The sequence below is a fragment of the Agrilus planipennis genome, unplaced genomic scaffold (genome assembly GCF_000699045.2).
Source record: "Agrilus planipennis isolate EAB-ADULT unplaced genomic scaffold, Apla_2.0 scaffold223, whole genome shotgun sequence".
Lineage (NCBI taxonomy): Eukaryota > Metazoa > Arthropoda > Insecta > Coleoptera > Buprestidae > Agrilus > Agrilus planipennis.
Genome location: NW_020438932.1, coordinates 217,648 through 230,033, shown reverse-complemented (window position 1 = coordinate 230,033; position 12,386 = coordinate 217,648). Strand labels below are relative to the sequence as shown.

Sequence of the window (12,386 nt, the reverse complement as noted above, 5' to 3'; positions counted from 1 at the left end):
ACGATTTTCCTGCTTTTCCATTTTTACGAAAACCACAGAGGCGTCTTGTTCAGCGTGCTGTCAAACCTACACTAGCAAGGAGATCGGGCTGAAACTATAGCTACAAGCTATCCAAGGATGGTACTATAGAATGTCACCTCAAGGTAGGCCTAGTGGCGTCATCTCTTGGTTAGGCCGGAAACTTATCAATCCACCCTCGTAGTGGATTTGATGTACTACGCTTCAGCCACTATACCAATTTTCCTTCTGGCAATCTCCTCCCCGAAAAATAAATCCAAATCACTAACTAAAGGCTCGTTAATATTTAACAAGGTCAATTTTTATTAAGAATTTCGACTATGCAACTGTGTTGCCCTAAAACTTGCGATTAGGACTCTCTTTAACATCTGTAACTTTGCGTTACTATTTTATAGTCAACTTTTTATATTTCCACGTCATGCTGTTCACTGCACCACTGAAGTGTTATGAGTGGTCTCTAAAAACTTTTTGTTACTTATTTAGAAGACTGGAAACTTTGGCACTTTGGCAATATTGTAGAACATAGTAGATAGCTCACATCACAATCCCAAAGCACGACACTAAACGGTCGAAGTACATTTCGGTAACAGAGTTATCTTCCTTATTTTGATACATTCATTTGGGGTATATTCCTTGATAAATAACTGTTCAAAATATCAGTAGATAAATATTTTACCTTCCTCTTGTGAGAAGAATTAAATTTTACAGTTTTAGGATTATCTAAATACCACATATGTAATGTAGTTATCTTATCGTAGCTCAAGCTGGGAAAGAGTGGAGGTGCGTGTCCAACCAGTCTTAGGACTGACGACCTTATGATGATGATTTGTATTCTTTATATATCTACATATAACATTGAAAATTTAAACGAAAATATGACCTTTCATAAGGAGTAGATTATAATAAATAATAACAAGTTCAAAATAACCGTTAAATAGTTACAGACAATGCCATAAATGTTGTCTTATTCTATTTTGAGACCAAGTTACAGTGTGTATGCATTTGTGGGAGGTCAGACTAATCGTAGTTTGTTGTTTTAAACTAACAATAAATCACGAGGTGTATTATTTATATATGTATATTTGGCAATACTTGAGGAATTTCCAATTGGATTTGCTTCTACAGCGTCACAGATGCGTACGATGAAAAATGCACTCAGCTGATTAAGTATAAATTAGTTCTTGCTGACAGTTGCCTATTTAAAATTCACTCACAACGCAAAACGTTAAGAGAAACGAACCAGTTGGAAGTAAGGGTGGGAAAATCTCTGGTGATGAATTCATCGAAAATCTCTGAAATAATTATTTTATTTAATAATAAAGATTCAAATTAAACTGGGATCTGCTGCGCTAATGGAACCGTTCAAGAATAAGAGCCGAATTTTTCAACCTTCATCCAAAGTATAGTCAGACCAAAATTATTCTGCCCAAAGCATGGATTCCGAACGTGGAAGCCTAACGACTGTAAACCTCGTCGTGAAATAGTTGCACTGCATAAATATAATTTATATCCTGTTGCGTATATAATACATATTGTAACGTTTTAAGTCTTTGATCCTGACGATGACGTTATTGCAATGGTATAGGTATAAGCAGATTTCTGTTGATTACAAAATTAATTAAGTATTGATAATTAAGGACTGGAACTATAATTAATACGATTCCAAACGTAAACGCGGTCAGGTCAATCCCATTAACATCGCCGGGAATGATCAATTTTAAAGCCGTGAAGCTTGTATTTTGTTAAGAGGGACGCTAGATTAGTTTGGCTCAATTCCAACGTATAAATCCTACAGGTGATGTTGCCTGCCATATTGCATTAAGTACATGCAATCGGAGACTGACTATCATAAAGTTTTTATTCGAATTCAAACAGGTTGTTTCATGTTAGGTTTGTGAAGAATAATTGTTGATTTTGGAGGCGTAAGAAATGAAGCTGGTGTTCCCTTTCCAGAGGCATATAATTTTTATATATTTAGACTAGGTTTTTATGGGTTTCTATAATTCTTAATTTTAACAATACTACTTCACCAGAACAACCCATGTTTTATTAAAGGACATCTACATATTATGTACATTAAGTCCAGAAGGTTCTTCCAGATCGAAAGTTATCGCGATCCAAATTGCGACGATCATGGGACGGGTGAGATATCATTCTACGTTTCTTTGGTTGTTGTTGTTCCCATCGTTCTTCTTCAGCTCCATATTCTTATATCTAGGATGTCGTTTCCGAAATCAACAAACCAGGACTTGAAGCTCGAAGAACACTCAAAATTGGGACCAATAAAGTAAAAACAAGTTTAATAGAGGAGGTTCTGAAAATTTAATACAAGTGGCATTAATAGAAGATTATGTTGCTTTAGCCATCGGTAGAGGAAATCAAATAGCTGATCTTCGTAATCTGGTAACCAGTAAAGTGTTCTAATCGGAGTAATTCAATATATACGTAATGGTATATAGAAGATGTGGTTTAGATTTTATCAAAATCGGTTGAATAGTTACTGAGGTATAACCTAAAACGCGGATTAAATACAAATCCCCACCTGGGCACTCCCTGGGCACCTAGTACCCTCTAAACTAGGCATGTCCGGAAAAACCCATACATATGGGAAGCCCACATATAACTTACGTTCGTGCTACTCGAAAATTCTTAAAACAATTACATTTTGGATTTGGTTTGTGCAGGCTATATTTCCTCGGTACGTTCTACTTGCTTTTTTCGAATGTTTGATGAAAATATGTTGTTAGTGGTGCTCTGTTCGCAGTTTATCTACAGTTCATCTCTTTAGGATTCAAGAGTAAAAGTACCTATACTCGTTTAAATATACCTACGATATAATCATGCAGTTTTGATTATTTTTTCCATGTAATAAATTATTTATAAAGTGAATGCAACTGTGTGGTTTGGAGAAATGCGTATAGAAAGCTGTTCATTATGGAATTGAGAATTTTGTACGTCGACCGCATGAAATGGAAATTCGAAGTGAAAATCATTAAACAGTAATTCGTCATTTTCTGAAAAGCGTATATGAAAATTAATGATACAACTTGGCTAAACGTGCAACCAACCCCTTGTGGAAACGTTCAAATGTGACAAGATGGTCTGTCGGCATATTTAGAAGCACCCTTGTTACAGGGACGTAGATTAATTGCTTCATGCTTAATAAAATTTACCTCCTATTATATATATTGAAAAGACCATAGGATTGCTAGAATTGCTAATGGACCGCAAGGTATAAGGTGAATCAATTTATTGGACCCGTTGGGCGAATTGGGTTGAATTTAAGAGTCACAAATGTTCACACAATTTTTGTAATATGTTTGCACAAGTAATTCTACTAATTAAGCTTTATGGGTTTGTATTGGATTTTAGTTAGTTGCAACAGCAAGCTAGTTAATTTCCGTGCCTATTTTTAGAACTTTAAGGAAGTCCTCGAGTACGTGTGTTTATTTTAACAATTATTTCCCTTTCGGTTTACTTTAATCTTGTTACCTTCCTCTTCCAATACCTATCGACAATCGAATAACACATACCTACCTACATGTGGTTGTTTTTAGTCCAGGATAGAAAGTTCGTATTCAAACACTAGAAAGTTTGCTTGTTAGAGGAATAACACAGAGAGTTACCTTTCCTTAATTGAGAAATGTAATCAATGAACTTGTGTGTTTACTCTTAAAAAAAAAGTTACGGTTGGAATGATCAAAATTGACAAAGTCCGCATTACATTATCTGTGAGAATGGATGTATCTTCTCTCTGTTTGCACTGAAGACTGTAGTCATTTGCTGCGTTTTGAGCCCGTCCTTCTTTAGTTAGGAAATGCCCCACGAGTTGTACAGACAAAGTGAAAAAAAATAACCGAATAATAGTAAATGGTGCAGCAAAAACAACAACTTTTGGGGGTTTCATNGTCGTTGAATTATAGTGGATTTGATGTACTACGCTTCAGCCACTATACCAATTTTCCTTCTGGCAATCTCCTCCCCGAAAAATAAATCCAAATCACTAACTAAAGGCTCGTTAATATTTAACAAGGTCAATTTTTATTAAGAATTTCGACTATGCAACTGTGTTGCCCTAAAACTTGCGATTAGGACTCTCTTTAACATCTGTAACTTTGCGTTACTATTTTATAGTCAACTTTTTATATTTCCACGTCATGCTGTTCACTGCACCACTGAAGTGTTATGAGTGGTCTCTAAAAACTTTTTGTTACTTATTTAGAAGACTGGAAACTTTGGCACTTTGGCAATATTGTAGAACATAGTAGATAGCTCACATCACAATCCCAAAGCACGACACTAAACGGTCGAAGTACATTTCGGTAACAGAGTTATCTTCCTTATTTTGATACATTCATTTGGGGTATATTCCTTGATAAATAACTGTTCAAAATATCAGTAGATAAATATTTTACCTTCCTCTTGTGAGAAGAATTAAATTTTACAGTTTTAGGATTATCTAAATACCACATATGTAATGTAGTTATCTTATCGTAGCTCAAGCTGGGAAAGAGTGGAGGTGCGTGTCCAACCAGTCTTAGGATTGAAGACTGATATGAGAAATATTTTGTGAAATGTCTATTATTGCGAAATTCGCTTGCGTTGGTACTTTCTGTATACTAGTGCTTGAAGAAAAATAGCTTCGTCTTTATTTTTAGGTTAGAATATTTATTTTATGACTATAAAATGCCTCATGAATTACGCAGGACTTAATAAAATTTTCTACAGTAGACGAACCCTCTCAGCTTTACGACTTTTTTAGCAATATTTTATTTCCATGTTTTTATTGATTTTAAGGTCGTTGGTTGTCTATAAAAACCGTGAGGGGTGAAATCTGAGACGGGATCAACTTTTATAAAGAATATATAAGGTCCTTTACCTCGCATTTTTCAAGATAAAGATCTAACAGTAAAAGTAAATATAAAAAATGTCGACACACACTATCGAAGTGTCTGAACGTAACAGTAATACAATTAATACAAGCTGAAGGAAACCAAATAACGTTGAAACTTTATTCAGTGATCAATGCGTGTAGATACATGCTCCATTTAAAAGCATACAAAACAGGTTTAGATCATTTAATGATATCTTGCTTGATTTCAAATATACTCAAAGAAAGATTAAAATAATGGTATATAAATGCTATTATTCGAAATCTATTCGAATCTTGACTGATTTGACACTGATCATACCTACATATGCTAAGATTCTTTGGTGAGATATTGAAGTAGATTATTTTCATTCCATTGTTTCATTGTTCTGTTTGGTTGTTTCTAGGATCTTATGTATGAGTATAGCCAGATCCGTTAGTTAATCCTATGGTAGAACTGACTAGTCCTTTCGCAAAGAAACCGCTGTACATATGATGCCCTTAATATGCATGTAATTTAAAAAGAAATCTTGTTGGGATTCAGAAATATTGTAATATTATTTGCCTAGATATTTGCGGGCGTCATATGTAAATTTATTCAAACCAAGAGAACTCTTTGTTTTGATTTTATAGGATGTACGTATGCATAATCTGCTTCTATCTGACAACTGGGCTTCCTCTAACTTCTTGTTTTACAAAACAAGTAGGTATCAGTTTTCGTTCCCTCGACATCTGTCAAAGTAATTTTAAGTCCCATTTGTTTCCCTTGGTAGGCGACTGGTGTTTAGATGTTTTCATTTTGACTAATTGGTAACATTTAAAGTTAATTTATGGTCGGTAGGTAAAATGTTTTGCGTTTTGTTGTGCGTGTTGCGACACGTGAAAAATGACCGCGCGGTTCTCGGTTGTTTTTAGAGTTAAGGACGAATTTATGTGTCTCCATTTTCAAGCTGTTATTTTAAGGATTAGGGATTCACAAAATCATGAACTGTTTTACCAAATTGTGACTTAGGATATTAATCGAGTTTGAGTTATTTATGTAACAAACGCTTTCATAAAAGTCGTTATCGCAAGCCGAATGTGTAAACTTTCAAAAATACTTACACTTTAGACATCTTTTTAGAAGTGAGTTAGTTTAATATGAAATATTATACTGAAAATTCAATTTCCCTCATTAATTTGAGGTAGCGTGTAGTGGGTAAAAAATTCAGAAATTGAATTTTCAGTATAATATTTCATATTCAAAAATATTGTTATGTATGGGCAACCTACTATACCTTCAGGTAACAAATAAGACCAAAGTATCTAGAACTTACATTCTGTAATCTTTCTAGAATAAGAACAGTCCCTATAAACAGTTGTTGCAGAGTCGGATGAAAACAGTTTTAGTTACGATGTGATAAAAGCCAAAATAAGAAGGAAGATATAATACTGAACGAGTTATTAATTAATAATAATGGCGGTAACTGAAATTTAATAAGTAAAAATAAATTAGATCTCGCGACAACCTATAATAGGAACTGGACTTACTCTAGAAAGATTCCAGAATGTAAGTTCTAGAGAATACACGTAATAATTTATTCACGTTGTACCTATCACATAGATACTACATCGGATTTTTGTCTACATTTAGATTAAGTACAATAATTTACCCTTGTTTGTGTGAACTTTAGGCCATTTATGAGATAATAACTTAGAATTTTGAAGAAGATAACGTTTTATCCGAGAAATTTGAATTTTCACTTAGGTATTAGGTACTTGTTACATATAATTTGATCATAAATCTACTACTTACCACTGTCGTATTTCCTTTTCTGTGACTGTAAAAGAAAGAAAGCCGTTAAAGTATTGTTTGTAAAAAATTCAGATATTGTATAGGTACAATGCTTTTAATTCTTAAGGAATATATCAAAATACTACGTACTAATTAATAATAATAGTTATTGTTTGTTTTACGAGAATGACAATAAATAATACCAAAAATAGATGCAGAAGGAAGAATATACTGTAAAGAAGTAGTAGAAATTTAGATGATTTAATTGGCTCAATTAGAAAAATAATTGGATCATGAAGGTATTCATAGATGTAACAATAAAGAACGTTTAATGAAGTCAGTCAAATAGTAGATCATTTCCAAACTGGGATCTTTTAGTACTATTATCAATTTAATATTAGATCCAACATCTTACATCCCAGCAAGGTTAAGTCGAAGTATATTCTTTAATAAAAAGATTAAGTTTTTAATCGAGGATGACACATTTTCCGTGTCAAAAAGGGTTTCAGATGTTTGAACGTTTTTATTGAAGCAAATTCTACATAATGAAATTTCGTAAGTTCAACCAACTCTGTCCTTTGTATGTCCCTTATTAAACCACGAATTAATTACTGTGGTTTATGAAGTGGAGCTTTGCGTGCAGTTCATAGTGGAAAGCTAAAGTTGAACAACCGATTATCGGCAGATTTTCCGATTACCATATTTATTTCCAAGTGAGCTGAACTACCTCGCCACAATCAGCTCCCACATAAAGGCACTTTAAAAGGATTAGCTCATGAAACTTACCATGTGTAGTAAATGAAAATTAAATGTAAAAAAGAGGAAAAGGGTAAAACTGCAGAACCTCGGATCACAATCATAATCATAGGATTGTCAGTCTTAAGACTGGTTGGATTCACTTCTCCACTGTTTCCTATCTTGACCTAATCTTCACATTTCTGTACTAGAACGTCCCACATCCTTAACTCCTATATCTGCTAGCCTCTCATGCCTAAGAAGGTGTCCTACCAACCTATCTCGCCTATTTCTTATTGGCTTCCATAGCATTTTCCTACTTTTTCTAGTAATCTTCTAACTTTCTCTATCGACGATATCCTCATCATTCATCTGTAACACCGCATTCCAAACGCTTCTAACCTCTTTTTCCTTATGCCCACCGTCCAAACAGAACGGTGCTCCAGGCATACACCTTTAATAATCTCGTTCAAAATTTCAAAATTAACTTTTGGCGAACATAGAAGTGACTTCTTTTTTGTTAAGAGCTACTCGCCTTGCGCTAACTTCTGTTTTATTTTATAGCACCACTTCTTCTATCCTGAATTGTTTGACTTCCTAGATACCAAAAATCAGCCACTTGTTCTAATTTTTCGTCTCCTATCTATATATTATCTGTTTTCCTACTTTTTCTTCCCTAGCATGTCAATATTTTTGTCTTACTTTTATTGATTTTCATACAATACTGTTCTGTCAATACCGCTTCCATTTTATTTAAGGCTTCCATTTTATTTTTTTGTAAATATCTATAACTAACTAATACTAACTGTATCTAAACTAGAAAACCGAGTTAATTCGTCAATTTGCAATTAAAATGTATCATATTTTCGTCTTTTTACTACTTAATAATTTATATGTTTCATATATCCGATAAGTAAGTTTCTTCTGATTTGAACATTGCCCTAGTTCGGTCGTAGGTTCGATAGTTTCCTCAATCTAGTTGGGAAATTAAGGGGTTGTTTCAACTAACGTAAGTTTACTTGTTGATAAAGTTTAACAGTTCCTCGAGGTGCTTCATAGGAAATAATAAGGAGTTATGGTGGTAGTAATAATATACGATATTTTAATGGAGACAGAAGTGAAATATTTGTTTGTATGTTAGTGTGTTCGAAGTTACCCGATTTCGTAATGGTCTATCACATTTACAACCAGCTGCGAAAATTACTGTGATGCTATTGTAATTTCCTGTAAAATACGTAAAATATATGTATAGTGTGATAACAGTAAGAGTGCGCTTGTACGTCTTGTGTCGTTAGCGCAACTATTTATATGGCAGTATTTAGTTCGAAAGCGAGTTAGTAGTGTAACTGTAACGGTTTAGGGACATTACGTTAGCAAGATGGCGGATTCAAGATGGCGCCCGACCTTTCAAGGTCTTTCTTTATAATCTTTAATTTAACTAAGTGCACTGTAAAATTTAGAATGAACAGTTATATGGTATGTTCACTCTAATTTTTGTTCTTTTGTTTTGTTAGTTGTTCCAACAATGCACTTTAAAAGATTTTTATTCGGACTGCCGTAAGCCATTAACTAATGAGGTGTAGGATTATCTTTATTGAACTGCGTTTTGCAGCGTTCGACACTTTAATCGATGCAGTTCAAATCAAAACCTTTTTGAAGGTAAGCGCAAGATGCAGGTCAACCCAAGCTGTACTGCGACAGAAATCGTTAATCACGAACATATTTTTCAGTTATAGTGATTAACAAGTAGTAGGATTCCTCATGTAAATGTTTGTGTTTTAACAAAGATTTTCTTCTCTGTTTCCCATACAGTTTTCACTTCAACTTACACTTTTGTGTCATAGCTATTTATTAAAAAGAGCAGCTCAATCGTTATATACACTGAAAAGTAGGTTTTAGTAAGAATATTGGTCCGAACAGGCATTGAAAACTAGTGTCCTCTAGGGAGTATTTTCAACATATTTCAACCAGTATGATACGACGTTCAATATTGGTGGAATTCGGCTTTCAGTCTGCAGAGCAGATTATATAACCTTCCTATCTAGCAATTGGTGGCAAGTGCTTTGTTCGAGACGCACATTGTGGATTTATATATCTATTGTGTTTGTCTACTGGATCCTGGATGCTTTCCGTGTTATTTATAACCCGAAAGAAACAAACCATTCGAAAATAAATGGGTGAAAGTGCTTACACCAAACTGCAGACTCCAGTTTTATTTTTTCGGTTTACTTTTTGTATAGTATACATACAAATAAATACCTTGCATGTAAATATATTTAAATGTAATAAGAATGAGCAATTTTGAAAGGTGGACACGTCTTTTACCCACTTTGAGCTCAAAGGGGACGAAACCTCTTCTGTAATGGTTAATTGAAAATTCAACTGAACGTGGCTTGTCCAGTATTCTCCCTCTAATCAAAGGGACGAACAGTAGGTAGATAGATTTAAGTAGAAGCGATAGACTAAAACTAATTTACGAATGAATCTTTCAACTTTGTGGCTAGATAGAAGCGTGGAAGCTGCGGGAAACTTTTCTTTTTCAATTAAAAGAATTCAGTTTGCAATTGTAGGATATTCATCGCCTTCATTTCCATTTAATTACGAAGACAAACCGCTGAGTATAAATTTCAATGTCCTGACGTATACAACTGGTCAGTAATTAAGTGTTCTCGACGAACATCTCGTAACTATTGTCTCTGAGATTGTCTCTCCTTATCGTTGGATGAATTTATTGAGTTATTATTCACATACCACAACAATGAATATGAACGGAATGGGGAATGTAGCCCAGCCAAATTAGTTTTCAATGTTTGAAATTACTTGTATGTAGGTTTGTTTCTATACATTGTTGGTTTGCCATAAAACATATACTTCGTTTAGTTTCTGTAGCGATGTGACCTTCAGTTTGACCGGTGCAAAGTAGAAAAGAACAGCACTAGGCCAGAAAAGGAAGGAGACAACTCTCGGCCAAACTCTTAACCGGTGAGGAGCGTATAATCCGTACAGTACAGCACGGAAAAATTGACCATTTTATCCATTACAATTGCATTGCTCAAATGTGCTGTTATTGGTACCATTTACTACTGAAAATATCAATGAGATGTTTATTTATATTTGAAGACATATTAGAGGCGTTAACGCTTGTTTTCGACTCGCACTACTGTTCATGATTGAACAAAACATTTGGCAAGTACTGTATGAAAAAGTATGTTTAATGAACAAGAGTCGAGAGTATAATGAGCTTTTTTTTCCCTACCTGCGATTTTGCCTGCGCGCATCCAAGACATTGGAAGGGGCACACCGCTAGAGAAAGTAAATGAAGTACACATGCTTAAAGTAATTTTATGTAGCGAATGTTATGTGGTTTTGTTTATATCCGATGAACGATATTTCACGTCTGCATTATGCATTAAGGCAGTTTTACCGTAATCCCTAACATAACGTGTTGGCAACGTAAAATCCAACGAATGAATGAAAGATGAAAAACGAACAATAGCCCACAAAAACGGAATAATTTTAGGCGAAGAAATTCATCGTTTCGTGTGATCCTCGAGGCTTTCGTTGTATCGTTTCGCGCTACAATAAAACCCACACTGGATTCTGTCTTTGCAGGTGCTTCCTTTTTAAACCGTAAATGATGAACCTTTTGTCACGAAAGAAATAAAAGGGATCGGCTTTTTTTTTATCGAGACGGAACTCCGACGTTGAATGTTCAAGAACTCTACAACAATGAGAAAATCGCAACTCGTTTTAGTAATGACACCTGTTTTTTTATATCTACACGGGGCAATTTAGGAAGGCGAGGTCATCATTAAATATTTTGCTGTTGATTTAGCACATACTTCAATGTAAATGGTTTTTGTCATATATAGAGAATTGTGCATGGAAAATATTTTCATTACAAACAATTTAAATTAATGACTATTAATTAGCCAAGTTAAATGGTCTGTTTGAAATACAAAGGTGTCTTTAAATGATATAATGCCTGAAGGAGTGAAATTTGTTCCAAATAATTACATTTATTCTACAACTACTCTAAGTATATCTTAAACTACCCGTTTCTACGGTGAATGTATTAGTATTTGAAGTTTTCGATTATAGTTGACAGTTGCCGTTAACAGTTGTGCGTTGCGCGCGCAACATCCGTTGCATGCTAATAGAAGTATCACTCTTTTTCATAAATATGCATGTAATATCTAAATTGAATCTAGTTGCTATAGCTAAGATTATCTTATTTAAAAGACCTTTCGTTTTGCGGTTTCAATTGCAGAAAACTGTTAGCGGATTTTGAAATAACACGCTATCTAAAATTAGGCGGCTTTGAATGCAGCATATATAACCGTATTTTATATTACCTATGCATAGCGTAAGCACGCAAAGTAAACTTCAATTTCATAAAGTCTCCCTTCCTTCCATAAATTTTCCTGTTGCTTGACGGTGACAGCGTATCCTAATTTTATCGGAATAATTTTTCGCCTCAGAGAAATTTTCTTTACTACTGCTGCTGCTTTCAAATTTACCGCCTACCGGGTTTCATGATCGGAATATAAAATGCAGCGTTTTAAGCATAAAGTAGAACTTATTATGGATCTGGTAGATTAGCTGTAAATTGGAGAAATTTCCACTTTATTGTCGTAACGTAGAATAGAATGTGACACTACCTCACTAATATCGAAAGTTGTAAATTTCAATATATTTTTTTTCGTTAAACATTGATTTCTTCAAGGATTTATACTCAAACCTTATATATACTTAAATATTTAATAAGAGTCCTGATATTAGGTTGAGTTCATTTTACTCCAGGACCGTAACCAGACTGTGCAATCAGGACAGACTTATAAACAATCAAAATAGTTTGAAAATTGAATTTTTTCAACACCTATATCTGTATACTTTTCGTTAATTTTGTTTGTAGCTATCTAACTATGTTGATCCTTTTTGAAAAAAAAATTCTTAAAAGGACTGAAAACCTACAGTTATGTCATTACT

General features: G+C 34.1%; 2 protein-coding genes across 2 annotated transcripts in view; one reads left to right on the top strand and one right to left on the bottom strand.

The window, feature by feature from the left end:
• The window catches only part of LOC108742051, a 130,118-nt gene that overhangs the window by 34,948 nt on the left and 82,784 nt on the right, over positions 1–12,386 (top strand). The gene's annotated exons all lie outside the window — the stretch shown is intronic.
• The window catches only part of LOC108742059 (frequenin-1), a 58,208-nt gene that overhangs the window by 14,068 nt on the left and 31,754 nt on the right, over positions 1–12,386 (bottom strand). Inside the window, exon 2 of the mRNA XM_018477071.2 lies at positions 6,684–6,708. Within this exon, the coding sequence (XP_018332573.1) occupies positions 6,684–6,708 (25 nt within the window). The remainder of the gene's footprint in view (positions 1–6,683; positions 6,709–12,386) is intronic.